Below are 27,732 nucleotides of genomic sequence, written 5' to 3' on the forward strand. Positions count from 1 at the left end.
GGCTTCACAGCTGAGTAGGTAAATAGACTCGTTCAAAACAGGGGGAAAAGCCATCTGTTTATTAGTTATAAATTTATCTCTAGAATGTGGTGTATCATAGGGAGAAAGGTGCAGTCTCAACCACCACTTCTCAGCGAGTACAGGTCTTGTTTTTAGCCTAGAATGGCTATTGTATCCTGTCCTTTCCTATTTCTCAGATGAGAAAGCTGAGGCTCAGAGGCTGTTCTGTGAGTTGCCAAGGATTTGCTGAGGACCATTCAGGAAGAATCTAAGACACAAACTGGAGACAGTCCCATGAATTCTGGGTTAGCGGTCTCACCTCGCTGAGTGAACTTGGGAAGGCCTTTTTTTCTCTGTACACTATGGATAGAAAGATGAATTACTTGCTTCTAAGGCCACAGCACGTAGCTGAAATCTCACACTGGCAGGCCACAAGACCACGAGCAGTCCTTTGAACTACAAATCCCAAGATGCCTTGAAGGGTGGGGCGGGGCACAGTGACTGACAGACCACTCTACGAATTGGTGCCTGCCAAGGAGCGAGCTGCGGCGCGTGCGCAGAAGGTGGCGGGCGGTGGACGCCTCGGAGCAGCGGGCGGTCAGGTACGGGGCGGGAAGGAGGGTTGGCGACTGGAGATCTCTGCCTGACTCGGGGGGCGGTGGCAGAGCGGTGCGATCGGCATTGTGCTGGTGTGCAGCGACTGACTGGTGCCCGAAAGGCAGGGTCTGGGGACCAGATCTGAGAGGCTGGACGAGGTGGGGGTGGGGCTGTTAGGGCCAGGATCGGGGAGCTGGGTGGCGGTGCTGCTGGGGGCAGGGAGCGCGGCGGGGGGGGGGGGGGGTTCAGGAGATGCGCGGTGCAGCCTCTCTGGAGGTATGAGGTAATGGGGGAACCCCAGGAGACGGTGCAGCATCTGGAAGATGGGAGGGGATCTGAGGACGCTGGCGGCATCTGGGCGTGCAGAATTTCCAAAATATAAAAGCAGTTTGGGGGTCCTGACGAGATTTAGGGTGCAAAGTCTCTGGGCATTTGAGGGAGTTTTTTTTTTTTTTTTTTTTTTTTTTGGTGGGGAGGAGAGGGTGGATCTAGGTCTGAGGAGAAGAGGGCAAGATCTGAGATCAGAGGAAACTGGGTATTCTAATAAAGCATTTTCCATCTGGAAGGAAAACTGAAGGAGTGAGTGGGAAGCAGAGTCTTGTTAGAAAAAGGGACTTGGCAAACACATGAAAGCGACACATGACATGGGGTGGGTTAAAAGAAAAATAAAAAGGAAGGTGCAAGGTTTGAAAACAGCAGCATGCCTGATGAAAAATACAAAGTGGAGGCTTTGCTGGGGGGCGGGGCAGAAATCTGAGGTGTGGGCCAGAAGTGTTAGGCTGTGATGTAGGGTCAGAGACTGCAGAGGTTTGGAAATCTGGAGTAAGGGATCTGTCAGGAATTCAGGACACAGGAGTGAAGAACTGGTGAGGAGAGCAATCTAGAGCCTCAGGGGCCGGAATTCTATACTGTGAGAGGGTTGGGAACTGAATATTGGAAGGGTGCCTGGGGTTGTACTGCCTGGGCAATAGCATTAAAGGTTTTGTGGGTTGATGACTGAGACTGCTAAAGGGATTTTTCCTGAAGTTTCTGCAGGGGAGCGGAGTGCTCCAGGGATCCCAGGAACTAGAAATAATGTATGGAACTACTGTGCATGAAGTTTAGCATTCAGAGGATCAGCAACAAAATCCTGGGTCTTCAGAGGTCAGGATTCCTGAAGGAGCCCTTTGAGAGGCTGACTCTCTCTCACCAGTTAACCAGAGACCTCCTCTTTTTTTTTTTTTTTTTTTTTTATCACAAGGCATCCATAGTACTGCCACTAACTTCACTCTTAAACCCTCACCTGCTGCAAGTGGTATGCTCTGGGATGAAAAGACAGGGGCATACAGCAGGAAACTATTCAAGGCCATGTATGGAAGATCCCCCTTTCCTTCTTCCTCCAAACAGAGACCTCCATGGGATGAGTGGAACAGATCACAAGACCCTAGCTTCTCCATCAGTTATATAAGTAGAATGAATGGATCCTTGAGGATAAATGGTCAGTTGCAGCTTGTAGCTGTAGTGGTTCTGTGAATGAGGTGTCTGGATAGATTGGTATAGAGAAAAGAAAGTGAGAGCACATGTAATTGAGCATTTAGTCCTGTGTCAACTTCTAAGACAGTGATTTCTGACCTGGGGTGGAGGCATTTTTGCCTTTCATTGTTAGAGTTTAGGGTATACTGTCTTCAAATAGGTAGACACCAGGGATGTTTTTAAACACAGTATAGTGCAGTGTCAGCAGAGCCCCCCCCCAAAAAAAAAAAATAGAATTAACTGGCCCAAAATGAATCCAGTAGTGCCAAAGTTAAGAAATGCTCTTGAGTTAAGATAACCTTGTATACAAATTCTGGTTCCATATCTTCCTGACTTTATGAACTTGAGTGAGTTACTTAATAACCCCGTGGATTGATTCTTTATCTATTTATAAAACAAAATTAATCATAAGACCTACATTAGTTATATTATAGGATTATTGTAAAGATTCAGGACAGTAAATAGAGTGTTTAGTATGTGGTTCATAGTAAATACAACTTTTTTTTGGCAGGGCTTTACCACTCTCAATAGACTTTTCAAATAGAAAGAGACGGATTTGAAGGCAAGATACAGCAGCACTAAAATTTCCTCCAGTGTGGTGGGAGCCAGGTATGAACTTTGGTTGTGTGGTAAAGCAGACCTACTATCCAAAAAAAAAAAAATTGCTGGCTTTTATATCTACTTTCTTACTCAGTATTTGTAATAGTCCTACTATATCAACCTTACTGTAGTCAGCTTTACAATTAAGGGAATTGAGACTTAGGGAATCATTGGTCTGAGGGTCCATAGGTAAGACTTGCTAGTGTTAGGCTAATATTTTGGTCTCTGTAACTCTATATAATCCCTCTTTCTTTGCTAGGGTGTGGCTAGTCTTCTTATCTGAGCCCGTTCCTCACTAATGAAAGAAATGCCTTGGGAGTATCACTGGATATCAGGTTGAATGTTAAAGGTGATCTGTCTATCTGATTTGATAAGGGTTAGTCAGGACTTTCTTTCTGCTTTACTCTCAAACTAGGGCCAGTGGACAGATAAGGGGATGACCTTGGGTTTAGCAGGCAAAATGAAGTGCAAGAAAATAGAGAACAGAGGGGTAGAGGCAAGTGACTTGAAGGAAAACAAAAACAACGCACTTCTTAGCAGGGATGAGAAATAATGTATGAAACTAATGATAGTCATACTCTACAAAGTAAGTCATATTTGGAATGATCTCTTTGAAGCTTCATTTCCTGGGGCAAAATAATAGCTTTTGCTCTGTCAATTCTAGGACTGGTTACTACTGTTAAAACCAGATAAGAAAAATAGTAGAAGTTTATAAGAAGGTAAGAAACTTAGTTAGAATATGCTTATACACCTCTAAGGAAATTCAGTACCCATTATGGGTATTGAATCAGTCTGAGAATCAGAAGCTTAAAGTTCAGAATCCTGCTGCAATTTTACTTTGATCTTGAATGAACCTTTATCCTAAACAGCTTCAGTCTGTTCAGAACATGAGCAAGTGTCATTTTTTGAATGTTTGTTATGGACATTATTATCAGTTCTGCCACTGATCCTGTCAGTAATCTAGGTATTACTCGCCATTTTACAGATGAAAAAATAGGGTAAAGGATATATTCAAGACTACATAGAAAGTGGCAGAATAGGGATATAAGCCCAGTTCTGTCTCACTCCTAAGTTCCAGTATACTCATTTTACTAGAAACACCTTTCCAACACTTCAGAGCCCATGCACCTACTTTTGGAGAGTTGTTGGTATAGTAGTCAAAAGTTTACAAGGCTCTTGAACTGGATGATAGTCCTTGCACAAGAATGTGCTGCCTTTATGACATTCCCTCCACTATGCACCTTGATAGAATAGACAGATTAAGAAACAAACAAACAAAAAACTCATCCCTAAGTGCCTCCTGGCCAGACTGTTCAAAGCAGTGGTAGCCTAATCAACTATGGAACTATAACATATTTTTTGTTTGTTTTCTTGTAGATTTATAACTGGAAGTTGATAATCTGAATTTGAATCTCATTTCCCACTGTTGCCAACTTTGAGACCTTGGACAGTTTGTATTCTCTGATTCTTGGCATCACTATAAACAGAAATAACACAAACCTCACAAAGTTATGAGGAGAAGAGTATATAAAAGGTGTCTAACACTCAGTAAATTATAGTTTTATGAGAAGTAGCCATTATGAGAGAAAGGTCATACTAAGCAGGAACCGATTAGGGCTCTGCCTTATTTCAGTGACCCTACGCAGCCTCTATTAACCATTCCCCTAGAAATCCTCTCCTAGCCCTCTCACCCCCATCCCATCCTCTCTTGTAGCTTTCCCCAAATCTGCTTCTAAGTCTTTTATTCAAAGTGACATGCCTAAATGAGTCTGTGTTGTATACAGAGAAAGGAATGGACAAAAGCTAGGGGGAGTCAAGTTAGCTTAGTTAGAGGTTCTCTGAATAAAAGGTTGTTGACTTATCCCTTGTCCTATATTCTTTGAGTCACATTGATGTGTTACATTATTAGTGTTACCCAATCATTTACAGAAGATGCAGGGGAACCCTTTCTAAGTCTCACCATTTTAGAGGAAATTAGAGAATAGGTAAATGTTTTCTGAGAAAATTGACTCTAGTATTGCCCCTGACATATTTTAGCCAGAGTTCCTTCCTCATACACATTTCTGGCTGGGCAATAATATGTATCCCAGATTGGTGTAGCTGTAGGACCATGCTTGTGTTTCCCTACCTGTTGAGTTTATTTTAGCTTTCAACAGATGCTTTAAATGCCCTGGGTAGTCTTAACTTTAGAAACATCTCAGAAATGATTAGATGAGTGGGAAGTGGAGTCTCACTGACTTTCTTTTTCTTTCCTTTTTTAAAAATATTTATTTATTGAATGAGACAGCAAGAAATTGAGAGGGAAGGGGAAGATAGAGGAGAGAGATAGTGCTGCTTCACCATTTGCAAAGCTTTTCCCCTACAAGTGGAGACCCAGGGCTCAAACCCGAGTTCTTGCACATTATAACTTGTGCATTCAACCAGGCATACTACCACTCGGTCCCTCCACTGACTTCTTACAATCAATCCTATTAGCCACTCCCTGAAAAGTGGCATTTGCTGGCTTAGAAATGGTTCTGAAGTTGACTAGTGTTCCTTTCAAAAGTAGCAGGAATAAATACATTTCAGAAAGTTGTCAAGAAAAAAAGTGTGATAAACTTTGAAAAAAGAAAAGATAATCAAATCAGGGGAATATGTCACTAGAAGAATGGACCTTTATAACTGTGAAAGCAAATATAATGCTATTTTATGTCTTGATTTTTTTTTAATGTGAAAAGTTCTGTCCATGTCTACTTTTTGCTCAAAATTATGGCTTCACAGTGGAGACAGTGTTGTCCTGGGGTTAAAGTCATAGTACATGCTCATTAAAGATTTGATTAGAGTTCTTCAGTTTTGTGTATGGCCCAAGCTCCTAATATAATGTAGTAAGTGAAGTATAGGAAGTAAGAGACATCTAGAAAACTACCCCATCATGGGTATTCACACACATAACAGGATGGAGATTTGAAATCTTAGTTTATCTTGAATCTTTAGTCCATCTCTAATTCTTTGACTCTGATGTCAGGTAAAACAATCTAATCAGAGAAGGCTTAGAACTTTTATTTTTGAACTGTATATTTGCATCTAATATCTTGGGTACAGTCTGCAGCTACTTCAAAAAATGATTATTTTACTGACAGTTAATTATATATCTGACAGGGTAGTATACTAAATGCCTTATGCAGATAATCTCGTTTAATCTTTATAGTAACCTGGTAAGGAAGATACTATTCTAAATCTCTTCTTTTTTTTTTTTTTTTTAGATAAATAATAGAGAAGTCAGATAATTTGACTGAGTCTCCAGAGCAAGTGTAGAGTTGGGTTTCAAATCTAGACAGCCTAATTTCCAAGTTTATTGTCTTAATCTTTATTGACACTGTCTTAACCTTTTATCAACACTGCTATTCCCAGTTCCCATCTCTTAGTCCTAATTCTGCCATGTGACTTCTTTCTCCTGATCTTAGTTTAATCATGTCTACTATACTTTGAGATCACTAGTAATTCTATCATTCCATGGCTACTCTACTAGAAGGAACTGTGATAGCTTGTTTTCTGAGAAAAGACAAGTTGTGAGTTCATTTGCCTATCACTTTCTAGCATGGATATCTAATATTCTTAATCAAATCCCATGAAAGCTGGCCAGTTTTGTTTTGCTTTTTCTTTTTAATGCATCTTAAATGACAAGGAAGAAGAGATTTCCAGTGGAGGAGATAACATAATGAGCCTCAGGCAAAGAGAGTATCATGCCTGAGGCTCCAAAGTCCCAGGTTCAATTCCCCACACCACTATAAACCAGAGCTTATGCCAGAGTAGTGCTCTGTCAAAAAAAAAGAAAGAAAGAAAAAAAAGAGATTTCATCCTTTAAAAATGCAGTTTATAAACTGAACATTTTGTTAATATACTAGTAATTGTTATTCATATTCTTTTGTATGACCGCTAGATTCTTTCATTACATACTTCCAATGTCCAGACTATTCGCTAGATAAGCATTATTCCTAGTTATCACAGTAACCTTATAAAGAAACTAGTTAAGTGAGATTAAATAACTTGCTTGCTGTCTCATAGTTTACAAATGGCTGATTTGAGCTCAGTTCTGTCTGACTGCTAGGTTCATGTTTGCTTGTTTGCTGTTTGCTTTCTTCCCCCTCCATGAAAAGTGAGGTAAGTCAGGCCAGGGTTTAACTAAACAATTTCCCAAAGTCTTAGGGCAGTTGGACTACATTCTTATCTGAAGCTGATAATCTTGGCTAGTGTCAGTATGGTATTAATACTGTAGTATTAATCATGAGCTCATACGAAGGGGATGAGGTAAAGAGTTGAGGGGTCAAGAGTTGATAGTATAAAATGCACCACTGGAAATACAATCATTGTATCATGAAGGCAACCAAGATTATAAATAGCATGTTGAGGGTTCATTCTGATTAGTTTTAGATTTCATAGCTGGCAAAAAAAGGGGTTTTTTTAGCAACTTAGAGTGCTAAGATGTCCCATGTTTTTCACTTGTCTAGTCTTTTTAAGGAAATTGAACTTGCATCTGAGTCATTTGCAGCATTAAGAATAACATCCAGATGAATCCTTCTGGAGAAAGGGGGTTTTATCTGCCCATCAGATAGCTCTTTATCAGGTTCGACAACTGCTGAAAGTGACAGTCCCAGGTTTTAGGAATGGTGGGCATGGTTCAGGCACCTTCCAGATCTGAGGTTATCTCCATGTCTGATGATTTAGTGATAGAAACTCATGTTTCCCAGGCAAAGCATGACAGCTATGGGAAGGAACCCTTGACAGACTTGGTGCCTTCAAGAACCTAATGAAGCTGCAGGCAGCTGAGATAATTTGGGGGCACAGTAAACATTTTTAAAAGTGGCTGGCTTGGACCAAAAGGCTGGAAACCTGTTTTAATTGAAGGAGGAAGTATGATATCCCAGAAAGTTGGGGAAATAATTTGCTAGCGTTTTTACAAGTTGGCATAGTTGTTTAATTAGCTGGTCTGCAGTGCCAGCTCTGGAAAGAACAGATGTCCCTGTGCGTTGTAAGGTAACATGCTTTGGATTGAAACACCAAATGTTGCCTGGATGATAGAAAAGAGAACTGACGCTGTTGGTTTGAAATTGAGAGGGCTTTCATAGCCCTGAATTGATATCTATTAATATTTATCTACTGTTGCCCTTAGTCCATAACATTTAAGCGTCCAATATTCAGTTGTAGATAACTCACTCCGACATCATGGGTTCATGATTCATGGTAGTATGTATAGACATATGGATCTGAATAAAAATGGATTAAAAGGCTGGTGTGTATGTCACTCAGCTAATAAATCAATCTGGCCTATTGTATTGTAAATGGATCTCAGCTATGTAATTTTCTTTTTTCTTACTTGTATAGTCATACTCTATGAAGCATCCCACCCTAGAGCAAGATCTAGAGAACACTTGCTAATAAATGTTATATGGCAGTTTAAAAAGTTGCTATATGGCCCTAAGCCAATTTTTCCAATACTTAGTTTCTTCATCTATAAAACAATAGTAAAAAATAGTACCTACTAGGAAAAAAAATAGCACCTACTTCATAAGGTCAGCATGATTAAATGAGATTAAATGTAGGAAGCATCTTGCATGGTATCTAACACATACTATGTGTGGTGTTTGTACGTGTGTGTTGTTTCCCTTCTAGTAGAAGGAAGTTAGGATCAACTTTAGATGAATTTCACATGCTATGTCTGCTACGGAATATTGACAAATTGAAATGCATAACTAATTATGGGGGACACTTGTACTTTATATCTTCACTGATTCACTTTTTTCCACATGTGGAGAGAAAGAGTTGACCTTTGCAAAGCTGTCCTCAGCTTGCTGCACTGTCCTTAAAAACCTAACTAACTTGATTTCTGTCTCCTACTCTCCTTGATGTTTGGTCATCTGGATGTCACAAGACTACACGGGAGCAGCTGTAGGGTATGCATTTTAGAAGGACTGAATTTATCCACGTGCCTTAACCTTGCTAGAACTAGTCATTCTAAATGGGGGTGTAAATTGACAATGACATATGGCTACAGAGCATTGAGATCTCTGTGGTTCTACTATATAAGCATCTGCAGATTGAAGAGATTGGAAATATTTGTGGAATGTACTGCAGAAAGCTAATAAGGCAGTTCCTTGGCCAAAAATAAGCTTTCTTCATAAGGCACAGCCATTTTAAAACATCCAAGTTTGAGTATGTACTGTTTTAGCCTTACCATTTCCTCACCATTCCAACTACTCTAACTTACAAATTTTAGTGATTATACTTCTAGAATATTATTACTCAAATGCATCTTTCTATTTCTAATCCCTGCCTCCTAGTTCAGATTCCCCATTTCCTACCCCAGGAATTTTTTTCATAGCTTCTAAACTAGTTTTTCTGTCTTTTCACCCACTCCATTCAAGTTTTGATCATATCAGTTCCCTGCTCTAAAACATGTATTATACATCAAATGCCTATCAAAATGATATTTAGCATTTTTATTTCAACTCTGAAGATTCCTTTTCATTATTTCCCAGTTTACATTTCCATTACTCTGCTCCCCTGTGTTCTATATTTTTTAACCTTAGAGTGAGAAAAAAGATAATTCATTTAAGAGTTCTCTTGGTGCTAAGGTCAATCTTATTAGCATTTATACTAATTTTATATTTCACTCAACCCTTACATGGACCTTGAAGGCAGTATTATTCTCATTTTACAGATGAGGAAACCAGCCCAAAGAATCTACATATTCTCTGTTCTCTCTCTCTTAAAACAAACACACACAAAAAAACCCTCAACTTTTTTGCATATTTATTTTTGGATAGAGACATAAATTGGGAGAGAAGGGGAAGATAGAGAGGGAGACATCTGCAATACTGCTTCATTGCTTGTGAAACACCCCTTCTCCACAGAAGTGGACTGGGGGGCTTGAACCCAGTTCCTTGCACATTATAGCATGTGCTCTGTATAAGGTTGCCACTGCCAAGCCCTCATTCTATCATTAAAGTAGTGCTAGAGATTGAACTCAGTGTCTCACACATGTGCATTATCACTGATCCATTCCACCACACAGCACATTTTTCTGTTCTCACTCCACCATCTATGGAGTTCTTGCTGCTCCTACATGGTATCAGGGATTGACCTTATATTGGCCAGCCACATATACAGAATAGATCATCTGCTGCCAAGCCTTATCCCTGGCCCTTTGTTGTTGTTTTCTTTCTAATATATAAAAGTTCATGTTCTTTATCTTGCCTTCTGACTAAGACTGTACTCCTTGTCCACTATTCCTTTCTCCATCTGCATATATCTAAGCATTCTTTTAAGTCCTTATCAATTGCTCTCTCCCCTTAGAAAATTGTTATCCTTAAAGTTAGAGTGAAACCCTGTTAGCCTCCATCAAACTTAGCTATATCTCATTTCAGTAACTTCTTTCTCAGTTGATTATTATCTACTTACATATCTTCTTCCCAATGTTTGAACATCTAAAAGGCACAGAAGTTATGTACTAAAAAAATCTCTGTATTTAGTGTAGTACATAGCCCCTAGTTTTAAATGGGTGGATAAGTGAGTAGACAGGAAGCTTGATGAATAGAAAATAAATGAATTGTCTGATCTACTGTTTTGCTGATCACCTGACGCTAATTATAATTTTCCATTTCTCTGAATGATTCCTAAGCCTCCAAAACACAATATAGTAAACTCTGTATAACCTGGTTTTAAAAAGCTTCCATGCTTCACTCACATAGTGTTCTTTGCTTAAGATGTCTTTATCCCTCACTGACTTGTTTCTTTTACGCTAAATCTCAGGAATATAACTGCTTCATGAAGTCTTTTGCTGATCCTACAAGCAGAATCTTTACTCTGCAGTACTTCTACAAAAATTTGTATTACTCTTTACCATACATACTTTCCTTTTAATACACATTTCTCTTAACATGATTGCTTTTTCTCAATATAAATTAAGGTGTTAGATTAACAGACTGTAAAATTAATCACTGAACATTTATGAAGCATAATAATAACCATTTGTTATTCTAAACACATCATATTTACCAAGCTATCAACCGATTCCAAATGTTATTTAAATTTTATAGATGGGAGGTGGGAAAATTTAGCATTAAGAAGTTCACCTAAGGTAACACAACTAAGTGCAGCTTCAGAAGCCCTTTTTTTTTTTTAAATCTGCCACACAGTTCTCTCTCTGTTGTTTTCCTGTATGTCACTATTACCTAACGCAGAATAGTTCTTAAAGCAGTAACTGAGTGATGGTAGCTATTCTCTAAATATTTCATAATGGACTTGCTCATAGAGGCAATGAAATAACAGTTTCTTTTTTTCTTTAGCAGGATTTGGTCTTCTGGAGCATGAGCACTAAGCTCTTTAGTTTTGGACTGTGTTAGCAGGACTTTTCAAAGAAATAGCAATGGCTGCTGCGGCAGCTGCATCACACCTGAACCTGGATGCCCTTCGGGAAGTGTTAGAATGCCCCATCTGCATGGAGTCTTTCACAGAGGAGCAGCTTCGGCCCAAGCTCCTGCACTGTGGCCATACCATCTGTCGCCAGTGCCTAGAGAAGCTCCTGGCCAGTAGTATCAATGGTGTCCGCTGTCCTTTTTGCAGCAAGATTACCCGCATAACTAGTCTGTCCCAACTGACAGACAACCTGACAGTGCTGAAGATCATTGACACAGCGGGACTCAGTGAAGCTGTGGGGCTGCTCATGTGTCGGGCCTGTGGGCGACGGCTACCCCGGCAGTTCTGTCAGACCTGTGGCGTGGTGTTATGTGAGCCGTGTCGGGAAGCAGACCACCAGCCTCCAGGCCACTGTACACTCCCTGTCAAAGAGGCAGCTGAGGAGCGACGTCGAGACTTTGGAGAGAAGCTGGCCCGCCTGCGGGAGCTCATGGGGGAACTACAACGGCGGAAGGTAGCCTTGGAAGGTATCTCCAAGGACCTTCAAGCAAGGTATAAAGCAGTTCTCCAGGAGTATGGGCATGAGGAACGAAGGATCCAGGAAGAGCTGGCCCGCTCTCGCAAATTCTTCACAGGCTCTTTGGCTGAGGCTGAGAAGAGCAATAGTCAAGTGGTAGAAGAGCAGAATTACCTGCTTAACATTGCAGAAGTGCAGGCAGTGTCTCGCTGTGACTACTTCCTGGCCAAGATCAAGCAGGCAGATGTAGCACTGCTGGAGGAGACAGCTGATGAGGAAGAACCCGAGCTCACTGCCAACCTGCCCCGGGAGCTTATCCTACAGGATGTAGAGCTCCTTAAGGTTGGCCATGTTGGCCCCCTCCAAATTGGGCAGGCTGTGAAGAAGCCACGGACAGTTAACATGAATGACTCCTGGACTGTGGAGGCTGCAGCTTCTGCTGCTTCTACTTCTGTTACTTTTAGAGAGATGGACATGAGCCCTGAGGAGGTGGTTGCCAGCCCTCGAGCCTCACCCGCCAAGCAGCGGGGTTCGGAGACAGCTAGCAATATCCAGCAGTGCCTCTTTCTCAAGAAGATGGGGGCCAAAGGCAGCGCTCCGGGAATGTTCAACCTTCCTGTCAGTCTCTTTGTGACCAGCCAAGGTGAGGTCCTAGTTGCTGACCGTGGCAACTACCGCATACAAGTCTTTACCCGCAAAGGCTTTTTGAAGGAAATCCGCCGCAGCCCAAGTGGCATTGATAGCTTTGTGCTGAGCTTCCTTGGGGCTGATTTACCCAATCTCACTCCTCTGTCAGTGGCCATGAACTGCCACGGGCTGATTGGTGTGACTGACAGCTATGACAACTCCCTTAAAGTTTATACCTTGGATGGTCACTGTGTGGCCTGCCACAGAAGCCAGCTGAGCAAACCCTGGGGTATCACAGCCCTTCCATCTGGCCAGTTTGTGGTAACTGATGTGGAAGGTGGGAAGCTCTGGTGCTTCACTGTTGACCGTGGAGCAGGGGTGGTCAAATACAGCTGCCTCTGCAGTGCTGTGCGGCCCAAGTTTGTCACCTGTGATGCTGAGGGCACTGTCTACTTCACCCAGGGCTTGGGCCTCAATCTGGAAAATAGGCAGAATGAGCACCACCTGGAAGGTGGCTTCTCCATTGGCTCCGTGGGCCCTGATGGGCAGCTGGGTCGTCAGATCAGCCACTTCTTTTCAGAGAATGAGGATTTCCGCTGCATTGCTGGCATGTGTGTGGATGCTCGAGGTGATCTCATCGTAGCTGATAGTAGTCGCAAAGAAATTCTCCACTTTCCTAAGGGTGGAGGCTATAGTGTCCTGATTCGAGAGGGGCTCACCTGTCCAGTGGGTATTGCCCTTACTCCTAAGGGGCAGCTGCTGGTCTTGGACTGTTGGGATCACTGCATCAAGATATACACCTATCACCTGAGAAGATATTCTACCCCTTAGGGGATGAGAAACAAGTTTCTTCCGTTCCTCAAGCAACTTTCCTTCCCCTCTTCCTTGGTGATTGGTGGTATTATAGAATAGACTCACTCTATGTCCTTTTTCCAGCTGGCTAGTCCTAGTTTAGAAGCTCTGTCCTTTTGTGCTTTTTGTTTGAATTGTTTTCCCCCAAAACTAGAGTTTCAGTAGACACACTGTTCCAAATAGAGCACATCATGGGATTAGCTAAAGTTTGATTAGAGCATAGGCACTTTTAAGGTGTCAGTAGTATTTTGCTCCTGTATTTGCAATTTGTCTGTGTACTGAGTCCTTGTTGATTTTCCTCTTTTAGCTTTGCTGATCCTGATCCCTTATTTACTTCTTATAATGGACTTCAATTATGACACTTTCTCTTGGACTCTGCTGCATTCCCCATGCATGCCCCAGTGGAATCTATTCCACCTTCCAGTGACATTTCACATATCACCTCTCTGTGCCATGTAGTCCCTGGTCTAATCACATTTATCAACGTGAAAGCTTACTTATGTAATGCCACCAGGGGAGCTGTAGAGTTCCTCTGAGAACAGTACCTCTTGACTCTGAGGATTTTGTACCGTCTTGAACTGGTCTCAAATTGCAGATGTGACAGAGAATGGATTCACCCTAGATGGTTGGTGTTGAAAAGCTAGCCCTGAAATTGCTTGCCTTTTAAAAGGCTACGTGGATTGAAATTATGCTAAGGTATAGGCAGACGGAAATAAATAAAATGTTATAATCAACAAGCATTTTTGAATAGTCTCTAGGGCTCGTCATTTTCATACTATCTCTGTCCAATGACCTATGCAGTTTTCTGAGCCATTGTACCACACTGGCCAGCACTCACAAACTGGGGAGGTGGGCACATCTCTTGGGCTGTCAGTAAAGTCATGTCACATTTTTGCAAAGGAAAACAAAAAAATATCATGACTTTTTGGACAACTCAATAATTTCATTACTGAAACAAAACTATTGAACCCTAACTCCGTACTTTGCTTGAGTACACAGTTCCTGGTTTTAGAATTTATTTAATTCCTCTATCAAACATTAAATAATTGATAACTATTTCTTGATCACTTGTGTTCATGTCTTTCACTGAATATATGATTTAGAAGATGAGGAAAAGGGCAAGTTGTTTAACACTGTTTTGCTTCCCTACATGGCACTGCATTCTTTGAGAACATGTTAGATTTACTGTGGTCAAAATTCAGCCAAAAGCACCATTATGTAAAGCTAATCCAAATCTCATTCCCACAGGCATGTACATAGAATCCACCCCCAAAGTTTCAAGTAACCAACACCTTGCTCTAAATCGAGCATCCACCATCTGTTTTATCTTCATATTTACAGCCAGAAAATGGAAGAAGCCTTGTGTTTTTAAGAAGTGGGGGTGTGGATGAGGAAATTTATGACAAAGTTCCTTAGATTATAAGCAGCATATCTTGCACCTTAGGTTTTAGGCTGCTGCTGGCAAGCCAAAAAAGGTTATACTTTTCACATAAATAAAATTTGCTGACTTGAGTTTAACAATTTTTTTTAGAGAAGGGGTCGTTGTCATAGCATTATTTCATTTTATTTTTTGGAGGGGTGGAGGTGGAATAGGGAGGTTTCTGTTGTGATAGCTGCCACACGGAAAGGAGATAATTAAAGGGATACCAAACTACTTTGTCTTGTGCTTTTCACCTGGAGAAAACCCCATGTTCTGATTATGAAACTGCAGCCTATTTTCAAAGGCTGTATAATTGAGAGGAGACTGATCCAATTAAAAGTGCATCTCAAATGACTCCACCAATCATTAAAACAACTTTATCTCTTGTGACACCTGGCAGCAGGAGATCTGTCATTGCTGTCAGATCTGGCTTGCTGTATCTATAGGAATGGTGGAGGCTTTTTGATGGTTTGCAGCAGAGAAATTAATGTAATATTGTGAGTTGACTCCAGTTAAATGAGGACAGGATTGTATAATTCCGAGTACTTTGGGAGAAGGAAGTGTATTATCCCTTTGCATTGGCATTATATATTTCAGTTTGCCCCATCTCTGAATTGCACTCATGCCTAGGCCCTCAAGTATAGAAGCTACCTGTTGGCTCAAAATGTAAGTGTGGACTACATGTTTTTGTTTCTTTGATGTGGGTATATTAGATGGTTGAGTACAATCAATTCTCAGTTATCTACCATGTTGATTAAATTGCTGAATATGCCCCCAAGAGACAAATTTGCTCAATTATAGCAAGTTTTTTTTTTTAAGCAGCAGGGTTTTTTCTTCAAATACAGTTCTTATATGCATATTTCTCATGTAAGATAAAGAGTAGCTGCTCTGATTGAAGATTTATAGGCCTGGAGAACAAGTTTTATTCCTTCCCTTAACCTGTCTACCATTTCAAAATTCTTTTTTTTTTTTTTCCATTTCAAAATTCTTGACACCACAGAACACTGAAAAAAACCATGAACTATAGCATTCCTTATCTTCTCTTTCCATCTTACTAGGCATGTGATCAAAGACAAATTACTGAATTTTTCCTCTTCTGGAAAATGATGATCATGGTTACTGTCTCTAGGAACTGTGTGAGATGTGAAATCATAGTTGTGAAAATACTGCAGTCCCTGGCAAGCTTAGCAAGTAAAAATTTTTGTTATTTTATTGAGTTACTCAAGGACTAGTGTGAGATTAATCCAACAAATACTTCCTTGCCTATTTGACAGATTTCTTTTTCTTATTCTTGTCTTCATCACTAGAGAGTCACTGTTCTTCTGCCAGGCCAACTATCTCAGAGAGACAGAAAGATACCATAGCACTAAAGCTTCCATCCCCAGTGGGGGCCAGGCTTAAACATGGATCATGCCCATGACAAAGCAAGAACACTATGCAAATGAGCTAGCTTGCAGGCCCAATAGTTTTTTTTTTTTAAACGACCAAAGCCTTTTATAAGCATTTCTTCTCCCTAATCACACGTTTCCAAATAAATCTGGTCACTTTTCCTTTTTTTAACTATCCCTTTACCCATTTCATGTTTCTATCATATCCCTCTGTCACAACTATCTGCTCATATATGCATGTATATTATTTTCAGCAGTATGTATTTGTTTATTTTGACACACACACACACACACACACAAGAAAGTGCAGTGCAGGTAATTCTTTTTGTTGTTCTGTGGTACCAGGAATCAAACCCAGGTCCTCATACCTGCAAAGCAGGCAGTCTACCACCTTCCTGGCCCATTTGAACTTTGTTAAGAGCTAACTTTAAATCTCTAGCTATAAGTGCACAACAAAGCTGTATTCTTTCTATGCAAAGGATATAAGGAATATTAAAACTTAAAAAGCTATCTAGGATAAAAGCCATATTGAAAACTAAAGACAAAGGATTTACAAATTAGTTAAGCCCCTGCTTTTTTAATTTTGAGTGCATAGAATTTTTAAAATAGTGAGCAATGATCCATTCACTATTAACTGAATATCTATAAGTCAGACACTTTATCAGTTGTTCAGAACAGAAAATCTTATTTTAATAATAATATGTGTAAACGTGTATATATTCTCACAAATTATGTTTCATAGTCTTCCCTGTCTAAAGTTTTTTAAACCCAGTGTTTTGTTGCCCTCGGTTTCCCTAAAGACTAGGCATAGGCATAAGCACAGTCTGAATGACTATTAGGGTCACTCCCAATGCACATTCTAGCTTGAGATAGGCCACAAAGGGGCACTCCATTATTCCAATCAGTAAGATAAGCTTGGTTTGAGCCTTTCAGTATTCCTTTGGGTAAGGTGAGTAATGCTCAAGTAGTTAGACTTTTAATCTAGTACTAATTAATGGTCTCTTGAAGGCAAAGTGTTACACGCAGCTCTGTGGAAGTGAAGCAGAGCCTAGTGTGAAACTAGGGACTCTATCTTGCACCTGACTAGTGCTGATTTTCACTCAAGACATGGCAGCCCCTCAAGGGATCTCCAAACAAATTACAGATATGAAACTGTAGATGCCTGGATGAATTTTACAAACTGGGCAGTGGTGTAGTGGGAGACTGTTTAGCAAAATAAACACTTAGATTCCAGACTTCTGGCTTTATCTTGTCAAGACCATTAATACTCATAGTATTCTAAGTCTATTGTTAAGGCAGTTTGAGGACATGCAGTGTATTTATTCTAGCAGGAAAGTCACAAGACTCAATCTAGATCTGAATCACAGCTATGCCTTTCAACTAGCAGATCAGGCTATCTACAAAATAAAGCAGTTGGATTAGATTATCATTGATATCTCTTTTCACTCTGATTCTAACTAAAATTTAACCAAACTGAATTATGAGTTTCCTCCCAATGCCTCTACATAATTCTTGTCTGTTTTTTTTGTTTTTTTGTTTTTGGTGTTCACATTAGGTTAGGTGCTTTATATCACTCCCCTCCCCCTTGGGTCTACTTGTTTACCCCGAGCATTTCATTTTATGACCTATTGTCACTCTGCTGAGCTATTCTGCTCTTCTGGTTAAAAGGAAATGCAAGTTTAAAGGACTGTTGTGACAGCATTACTGAGATAGTATATGTGAAGTACTTATTCAGAAAATGTGAAGTGTTCAGAAAGTGGTTTCTATTATAGGGAGCAGTCTTCCTTCTGCTCCTGATGAACTGATAGGGTTTTTCAAGTCAAAATTAGGAGATTTCAGATCCTTACTGGTGATGGAACAGCACTGCTCAAATTCAAGCCTATTAAAGGAAGTGTGAGATTGTTGGGAGTGGCAGAGGCAAAGTAAAGCTGCATAAATTAACCTTAAGGGTAGATGGTGAAATAGCTCACTTGGATAGTGTGCTGCTTTGCATCTTGATTTTGTTTGATAGGTTAAGTGAAATAAAAGATTATGTGTTTATATACATAGATACCTAAAACATGAAACAATTTTTTAAGCTATCCCTGTAAATGATGGCATTTCATCAAGATCAAAATTTAGTCACTTAAATAATAACAAAAAACAAGCCTTACATCTTGCTACTAGATGCAGCACAAAAGCGAGTTTTGTAAGCAGGGGGATCTAGATACAGTCCTAGATTCATCTATGTCCCTTGGTCTCCCAGACTCAGTTTTCTGGTTAGTAATACAATGATAGGACATTATTCAAGAAAATGATGGACTTTCTAATAGTTCACAAATTCTCACAAAATTATAGTAAACAATGTATTTCAACTTACCCTCATCTTTGTGATAGTAGTATGATAAAAAAAAAAAAACGGATGAAGAAAAAGTACTCACTTTAAATAATAAGAACTCACACCCTGATTGAAAACATGAAGATTTTATGTAAATCAAAAAATGTATTCCCTATTCTAATAAAACCAAGATTTTCTTTGATAGTTTGCTCATTTTACCTGATTATTAACTGTAATGACACTGCTAAGACCCAGAATTCATTTATGCATTTTCTCACTCACTAAACATATCCAGTATTTATTGTTATTAACAATAATGATATGAGTACTACATATAAAATTGAATGAGTCAACCACTAATTCTATAGTTAGGTAGCCTGCAGTCAAGCTGGATAAATTAAGTATGTAAAAAGTAATAGGAATATATTACTGAGGATTAGTGAAATGGTGCAAAACAGAAATGAAGTGTCAAGTATTTGAGGAAATACTATTTCTAGTTAAGAGGATATGTTTGCTCAAATACCTTGCAGCTACGTAGAGGGAATGTTATAGGTAACCATGATAGGAAGAGTGAGGCTGATGCCAGCAGCAAGTTGAAACCAGCTAAGGGTTAGGATGCATTAAAGACATTCAGAAGTCCAAAATGATTCGTTAGTCCATGCTCCTCTAATTACTAATGGTTTATTTTTCTTTGCCCTAAGCCAAATCATTTCTCTGATCAGTAAACATGATTCAGTAAAGTTTAATTTTTATGAAGATACTATGGCAGAGATCAAAATTTCTTTGGAAACTTGAAGGGGGCTAAGATAGAGAGATGTAGTTGGAACATGTAACACCTGGTATATTCTAATATGTTTTCTTCCTGAGAATCCTTGATGATGTTCTCTCAAGTTTTATGCCTTTTTTTAAAATTATGAAATAATATTAACTTACTAGCCCTCAAAAGTCCAAGTCAAATGAGTCTTGTGATCTTAATAGAACTCTGTAATAGTTCTACTCTCTTTTTTTTATGTTGTGATTGACAACTTTCAGAACCCACCACTTCCCATTTCATATTTGCCACATGTCTGCTTATGTTGCTAAGAAATGCTGGTGCCAATAAGAGATTCAAGTCACATAATCTCTAGTCCATGCAGAAGAATCTTCGCCCTAGTATCACTTCCCAGTCACCATAAAAGCTAAACTTGTTGGGCCAGTGAAATAGCTTACCTGGATAGTGTGTTGCTTTCTCATGTATAGGACCCAGGTTTGACCCCAACGCCCATTCACATTGAAGGAAACTTCAGTGAGAAAATTTAAAAAACTAAACTTGTCCCTTTCCCTGTTCTTTAGTCATATCTAGGTTGCTTCACATTATTCTCCCCAGAAAGCCTCAAAATTATGAGTCAAACATGTTTTTAGATCCATGCCTAGCATTATCAGTTTAAACAGCTTAACCAAATTTTAAGTGGGCCCCTCTTTTCTGTGGAATGACCATTACAATTGACCCAATAGGTGGGATGTTTAGGCAAAGACCAATGGTCATCATCACTGAGGGTCTTTTTTTGTTTTGGTATGATAGCTGGCTCTCTTGCTGGCTTATAGATTTTTTTTTGTTTGTTTTTAATAAAACAGCTTTCCTTTATTCTCACAAATGGTGTGAGTCTGCCTTAGGTCTGTACTCTGGTGGGGGATTAGGGAAGGAACCCTGCACAGCAGCCCCCCTCCCCCATATACACCTGCTTCCTCATTTTTAAAATCTGTATTGGCACTGCCAGGGCCTTGTATATGTGACTTTTCATAACCCACAGAGAGCTTCCTGAGGCTTTGTCAGACTCATAGGGTCTGATGGGAACAGTGGAATTCGCTGCATATATATTCTTAAGACACCATTTTCTGACAGTCTTGTACTTCGAATTGTGTGATAAATTGGACTAAAAGGGAATCCTTTAGATTTAGAGAGACAGGTCAAACAGCCCAGGTCATATCTACTTATCTGTGTGTCTCACATTGAACCACTTCTTTAAGTGTATGTCTGTGTGTGTGTGTGTGTGTGTGTGTAGCCTGGCTTCTTGGTTGTGTAGTTCTACTGCACTCTAGTTGATCTCTTTTCTTTCTTTCTTCCTTCCTTTCTCTCCCCTTCCTTCCTTCCTTCCTTCCTTCCTTCCTTCCTTCCTTTCTTTCTTTCTTTCTTTCTTTCTTTCTTTCTTTCTTTCTTTCTTCTTTCTTTCTCTCCCCCTTTTCTTTCTTTCTTAACCAAAGCACTGCTCAGTTCTGGTTTGTGGCGGTGTGGGAGATTGAACCTGAGATCAGGAAGCCTCAGTCTTGAGAGTCTCTTTGCATAACCATTATGCTATCCCCCATGGTTGACTTTTTGAAATTTTCATTTCAGATAAAGAGAGAAAAAAGATTGAATGAGACAAAGAGAGGGAGAGACATCCAAGTACCACTTCACCATTTGGGGGGCTTTCCCTAGTACATGATAAGGCATGCACTTTACTGGGTAAGCTAACTCCTGGCCCTGAATTTTGTCTGTATTCCAGCATTTGTCTAACTCTTGACTGTAACACATTGTCTAACACTTGACTCAGAGGAATGAATCTTCTTACCCTATGACCATTCATTGCTTGTCTCAACCAGGCATTGCCTCATTTTATAGAGTTCTGTTTAGCTTGTGCAATATGCATACTAACTGCTCATAGTTCCTATGCAGGAACAGCAGTCACCATGTAAAACCCTTTGCTCTACATCCTAAAAATAGCTCACTAAAACATAACCTATACAAAATGCCTTTTTTGCTACTGAGAGAGGGAAGGGTGGTGAGGGTATGGAAAGGAGATAGACAGATACATAGATACATAGATAGATAGATAGATCTTCAGGGTTATAGAGAAAAACATCCACAGCATAACTAAGTGGTTGGTTCAAACTGAGCTGAAATTAAGGGTCTTTAAATCCAGAAATGTAACCGTTGTCATGAGACTGCCCCTAACCCTCATGATAGGATTTTTAGCTCTGAAGGAAAAACTAATTATGTGTATGGAGAAGAATGACTCACTGCCACGAAACTATACATAGCAACTATCAAAAGAAAAAAAAAAAAATATATATATATACACATAAAGGGGACAAATAAAAATTAACTGAAACAAAAGTTCACAATTTGACTCAATTAGAAATGCAAAATTTAATAAAAGAATTTTAAATATTGGAACTAGGATAAAAGGTTGCTAATTGACTTTTATACTTCTACAATGAGTTCTAAATTAACTTTTAACACTTGCTTTAGTACAGCAATTATCAAACTTCTATCAAGCTTGCCTTAATCAACACTGTATCTTAAATTAGAATTACATATGGGAATTGCCATAACTTGAACAAGGCACACACTTAAGGGAATTAGTGAGGAAATTTCAGAATATGTGAGAAAGACACAGCTATTATATACCTTAGTCATTAGAAATAATGCCTTGTCTATATTCTCCATAGTCATAGCTTACCGTACCCTAAAATATCCCATACTAGTCATGAATATTCTGAGTCAATAAATAAAAAAATTAAAATTGAATTAAGTTTTTACTACTGACATCGAGTTTGCCCAAATGGAATTATATGAACCTTCCACCCCCATTAGTTAAAATAAGTAACATGACCCACTAAACAGGGCCATTGAGGTTTAAAATTCATATATAAGATCTATTTAGAAAAAAAAAAATTCCCACTGTTTCAGCTAATAATCCAAGTTAGCTTGTTTTAATTCTCGTAGAAAGATGAGTGATAGTCACAATAGTCACAGTTGCTATAGTCCCAGTGTAAGGGCCCTATATAAATAAATCCCCCAATATCCAATACTGAAATGATTAGCCCCATCTAATTGACCACTGCTAATTATTTTACAGCCATGGGTTTGGCTAATATATTATGTTTATCCCCTCTTCCATCAGCCTTTCAGCCAGTTTGTCTTCATTTTCAAAGAGATATAATAGCTAAACAGTTACATGCCTTCACATAGAATCTTTACAGACAATATCTCAGCTTCATGTGACTTTCTCCAGGAGCACAGCAGTAACAGCACAACAATTACATCCTCTTTTAGAAAGATTCATTTGACATGTCCATTGAGGACTCATGTTCAGAAAGAATTTACAAAGTGGGATGGGCCATTGTCCCATATGTTGCACAAGATCTTTCAACCTTTGTGAAGTTGAAGCTTAACTGGGAACAGTTCCAACCTCAATCATTGTCAAAACCAGTTATCTACAATGTTAAAATAAACTCAGACTTTTTCAGCCCTTTGGGGTTCTGGAGACAACATATGCATCACTTACAAATTTTACTTAAATCTCTTTATTTCTTACATCAAAGAAATGTAAGGTGACAGAAGTTTTGTGTAACAGAGAACTCTAGAATCTACCTAGATGCCTACTGGGCCCATAGGGACTTCTTCACTATCATTTAAATCAAATATTGACTAGGAATCCATCCTGTTACTTTAGATTGACAACAAATGCTTATATTTAAATATTAGCAATAACTCTGTAGTAGCATAAATTTAATATTTGAGTAGCCACATTAATAAAAACATGTTTTATAATGAAAATGACATTTAGTATCTAAACTTCAAATTAACAAGAAGTCTTTCATCTGAAACCTGTTTGATAAATGTAAGATTTCTGTAAAAGTGTTAGAAATAAAGTTAAATTTAAATTTCCTGACTCATAGAGTGAAGAGGAAGCAGTCATGCATAAACTCATCAGATTCATGATTTAGGGGCTGGACCTAGAAAAATAAAACCTGTACTGATCAATGCACTGGAATAAAAGGACACACACAAATGGGCACATACATATACCCTGGACCTTTCCTAAAAGGCAGTCTCGTTAGATGAAATATGTAATTTTTCCCCTCTCATATTAATTAAATAGTGATTTATATAACTGCAAATTGATAGGAGTGTGCATAAACACATAACATAAACTTGATTGAATATCTCAAATTTTTAAAAAAATTTAAAAATATTCAAATAATAAAGCAAGACCTATAAAAGTACATATTCTACCCTTCTGCTCTGGACACTATGGTCACACATGTCTGTTCTGCTCTTTGATGAAATAGGAGTACTGATTCCAGCCTACTTAATATGTACTGGGGCTATTATTTAATGTCACATAACACTTTGTACAATTAACAGATGGCCACAAGTAAGCAACATGGGCAGTCTCCTTGATATAAAGCCTCTCTAAATAAAACATCAGAAGCAATACTGGATATAATAGGGGATAATAATTCACTAAGGATGTAAATTGAAAAGGGGGTTATTTTTATGCTGCAAGACATTTTTTTTGTGTGTGACTTCAGTTGCCTATGCTACTAGGTCTAAAACTGTGCTTTTCAGGTCTTATATTTCTTGGTTATCAGATAGTTATATATCCAAGTACTCACTTAATATTGTCAATAATACATAAATTCTGAGGTGATGGGTTACATGGAAATATTTCTTAGGTATTTTAAGACTCAGTATACTCAAAATTGAACTCAGATCTTTAATATCTGCTGTTCTTTGGTTCCACTTTAAGAAAGACCAGTATCCATTCAAGCATTTAATTCAGAAACCTTGGCATTATTTCTTGTCATTTCCCTCATTCTTACTTTCTTCTTTGCACCATTGAGTTATACACTTCTCATACTAGCAACCTAATACTTTTAACATGCATTTATTCTTCGCTATTATTACTGTTTTTCATGAAATAAAACTTCAACTTCCTAACTGATTTTCCCACTCTAATTTCACATACATATTTTCTCCCACCCCAAACAAAGTCCTATTCCATACCAGTAAGAGTCAAAATTTATAATGTAGATCCAATAGTAATACATAAAATTGATCCTAGTGGAAGTACAAATTCCTTAAGGTAGTCTACACATCCCACAAGACTGGGAACTTGATTAAGTATGTGCTCTTCTTGCTATCTGAAACACTGCATCACAAATAGTGAGTGTGATTGTTCGTGCTCACTGAAAGTTGCATTTCCTCCAACCATGTTGCACTTTGCATTCCTACTTCCATGCTCCCTATGCCTTTGCAAGACCAGACTGAGGTTTGTGAAGGCAAAGCAACACTTAATTTATAATAGCAGCCACAACATCTAGCACCACAGTATGCAATAAAATTGTTGCTGGATGAAACCAGGGCAAGAGGTCAGCTTAGCTCATATGTCAGTATTTATGAACACTTTGGGTCACATTTAGCAGCAGATGGCTCTGCCACCTCCTGGTCCTCCCACCAGCTGTCTTCCTAAATGACTGGCTGTAGCTGCCACAGAAAACAGGATGTGGTTTCAAGGTGAGAGACTGATTCTTCTTTTCTCAGACTTTCTTCTCTTAGATAATATCCCCAACTAAGAAACACTGCAAAATTGTGCTCCTTTTATTGATCTCAATCCAAACATTGTCTAGGTGCAAACTCACCACTGGGAAAAAAACTCCTCCCAAATACCTTGCATAATATGTATGCAAGTTATATTTTAAAGGTATTAAACACCTATGGACATCTAATCTTTGATAAAGATGCCCAGACTGTTAAATAGGGAAAAGAGAATCTCGTCAACAAACGGTGTTGGAAAAATTGGGTTGAAACATGCAGAAGAACGAAACTGAACCACTATATTTCACCAAACACAAAATAAAATTCCAAGTGGATCAAGGACTTGGATGTTAGACCACAAAGCATCAAATATTTAGAGGAAAATACTGGCAGAACTCTTTTCCACCTAAATTTTAAAGGCATCTTCAATGATACAAATTCAATTACAAAGAAGACTAAGTAAAAAAACAAACCAATGGACCACATCAAATTAAAAAGCTTCTGCACAGCAAAAGAAATCACTACCCAAAGACACCTCCTATAGGATGGGGGAAGTTGGGGGGCGGAGCCAAGATGGTGATTTGGAAACACCTGGAGTGAGCTCCAAAAAGAAGCAGTTTACAACCTGGGATTATCTGGAGAAGGTAGGATATCTGGCACATCTATGAAAGCATGAATGAGGGGTGCTCAGGGTGACACCAAAAAAGAGTCCTATAACCCACTCTTAGGCTGACAAACAGAGGCCAAATAGACAAAGAAAGGAAAATCTTTGGCTGCACTATTTCTGAACTCACCCTTACCCCCCATCCCAGAACCAGCCCCATGGGCTGGCCAGCTGCTCCTAGCAGGCTTCCTGCAAAACTATTTTTCTTTTCTTTTAAGATCCTGGCACAGCAGGGGTGTCATTCCAAGCCTTTTTCTTTCTTTTTTCCTTCTCTCTCTCTTTTTTAAATGGCTGGAGTTCTATTTGTGTGACACAATACCTGACCAATCAAAGCCTCAGCCCTGCCTGGGAAAGACTACCTGGATTTTTTTTTTTTTTTTTTTTTTGACATTTCTTATAATTGGTTCTTTGCTCAGGCTGCCTGCAGTTAACCTGGATCAGTCCAAGCAGCAGACTGACTGTTAGGATTTTTTACTCTATTTAATTTTTTTATTACTATTATTATATATACATGTCCTTTTCCCCTCTTCTTCAGGTTGACCAAAATTAACTGCTGTTGCTTTTTCTATTGATATAGGTGACTGGATGACTTATCCATTGTGAGAGGAACTTGTTTCTCTCTCTCTCTCTCTTCCCTCTATCCTTTTTTTTTCCATTCCTCTTAGCTAATTAAAAAAAAAAACTCTTCTTTTCACTGCTCTTCTCTTTCTTTCTTTCCTTCTTCTTCTTCTTCTTCTTCTTCTTCTTCTTCTTCTCCTTCTTCTTCTTCTTCCTCTTCTTCTTCTTCTTCTTCTTCTTCTTCTTCTTCTTCTTCTTCTTCTTCTTCTCCTCTTCTGTCTTTTGCTTTCTGAATTCACTGATACTCATTTATTAAAGATTTTGTGAAAGAAATCTGACTCTGAGAGAACTCTGTGTATATTGTCTCACTTTTCTACTTTCCTCTCTCCTTTTGCTATTCCTAGAATTTATAGTGGGAAGTAGATTTGGATAATTGCCTACTCTTACTTTCCTTTTTTTTTTTTCTGATATTTTTTCTTGGACTAGAGGTGTTGTTTGGCTAACTAGTATTGGTTGAACTGCATCAATCCTTGATTCAGTTGCTATTGCAATTTCTGAGGTTGGTGACTACATTTGTGAAAAGTCTTTAGTATAGCGTGGCTAGTACTCAGAACACAACAACTAAAGAACAACATAACAGAGAATACAAGACACATAAATTTTTTAAAAAATGGTTAAAACAAGAACAAATAAAACTGCTACCACAATGAATCAGGACAGGAGCCCAGAACAAAACTCCAAATTAGTCAGAAGGAACCATAGATAAGAAAAGTATGCAAACAATAGTAGACCTAATAATCACAGAAATGAAGACAACTATGGAGGAAAGGGCTATCAGAATTAGGGAAACAGCAGATGAGACCCTCAAGGAAAATACTAGCTACCTTGAGGTAACTAGATAACTGAAAGCTGAAATAGCTGAGCTAAAAGGTCAATTAGCAGAACAAGCTAACACAATAACTGAACTGAAAAGAAGCTAAGGGAAGGGAAAGCAGATTAACAGAAGCAGAAAACAGAATTAGCCAGACTGAGGATGAGCTAGAGATAACTAAGAAAGAGGTAAAAGAGCTCAAAAAGATTGAGATACACTGGAAACAACAACAGAGACATATGGGATGGTCTCAAAAGAAGTAAAATTCATGCCACCTGCCCTGAACCCTCTGTGCTACTACCCAGCTCCTGAAAATCAACCTGTCAACACCCATGTTAAAAAGGGAAGCAATTACAGAAGCCAGACCTTCCACCTTCTGTAGCCCACAATGACCTTGGGTCCATACTCCCAGAGGGTTAAAGAATAGGAAAGCTATCAAGGGAGGGGACGGGATACGGAGTTCTGTTAGGAATTATGTGGAGTTGTACCCCTCTTATCCTATGGTTTTGTCAGTGTTCCCTTTTTATAAAAATAAATAACATATATATACATATATATATATATATATATATACATAATAACAGTTATTTTTTTAAATTTCTTTATTGAGGAATTAATGTTTTACATTCAACAGTAAATACAATAGTTTATACACGCATAACATTCCCCAGTTTCCCATTTAACAATACAACCCCCACTATGTCATTTATGGATCTGTATTCTCCCCACCCACCCACCCCAGAGTATTTTACTTTGGTGCGTTATAATAACGTTCATATAATTGGCCTACCAGAGGAAGAAAGAGAAGAAGTAAACGTCCTAGAGGAAATAATAGAAGAAAATTTCCCAAACCTGAACAACAGAAAGGACATTAAGATTCAAGAAGCCCAGAGAGTCCCAAACAGAACCAACTCAGACCTGAAGACACCAAGACATCACTGTAACAATAAAAGTTAGTAAAGGTAAACAAAAGATCCTAAAGGCTGCAAGAGAAAAACAAAAAGTCACATACAGTGGAAAACCCATAAGACTATCAGCAGACTGCTCCACTCAAACTCTAAAAGCCAGAGAG

The 27,732-nt window shown here is 38.9% G+C and overlaps 2 protein-coding genes across 8 annotated transcripts in view; one reads left to right on the forward strand and one right to left on the reverse strand.

Annotated features, from left to right (window-relative positions):
• ASTN2 (astrotactin 2) overlaps positions 1 to 27,732 on the reverse strand; it is a 1,286,255-nt gene that overhangs the window by 291,643 nt on the left and 966,880 nt on the right. The window lies entirely within an intron of this gene.
• TRIM32 (tripartite motif containing 32) lies at positions 556 to 14,161 on the forward strand. Of its 4 annotated transcripts, XM_060200051.1 has the most exons (3): positions 582 to 602; positions 2,621 to 2,718; positions 11,037 to 14,161. In XM_060200051.1, exon 3 carries the CDS (start codon positions 11,114 to 11,116, stop codon positions 13,076 to 13,078), a length of 1,965 nt encoding a protein of 654 aa, XP_060056034.1. In that variant the 5' UTR covers positions 582 to 602; positions 2,621 to 2,718; positions 11,037 to 11,113; the 3' UTR covers positions 13,079 to 14,161. The 4 variants fall into 4 exon arrangements, with proteins under 4 accessions (XP_007521996.1, XP_016043091.1, XP_060056034.1 ...); XM_007521934.3 differs by lacking the exon at positions 2,621 to 2,718 and having other exon boundaries at positions 556 to 602; positions 11,034 to 14,161; XM_016187605.2 differs by lacking the exon at positions 2,621 to 2,718 and having other exon boundaries at positions 558 to 602.

This window comes from Erinaceus europaeus, chromosome 10, assembly GCF_950295315.1.
Source record: "Erinaceus europaeus chromosome 10, mEriEur2.1, whole genome shotgun sequence".
In the NCBI taxonomy this organism is placed as follows: Eukaryota; Metazoa; Chordata; class Mammalia; order Eulipotyphla; family Erinaceidae; genus Erinaceus; species Erinaceus europaeus.

Bases quoted from the DNA above. Each gene is read 5' to 3' on its own strand.
- TRIM32 (XM_007521934.3), top strand. From the start codon at position 11,114: ATGGCTGCTGCGGCAGCTGCATCACACCTGAACCTGGATGCCCTTCGG.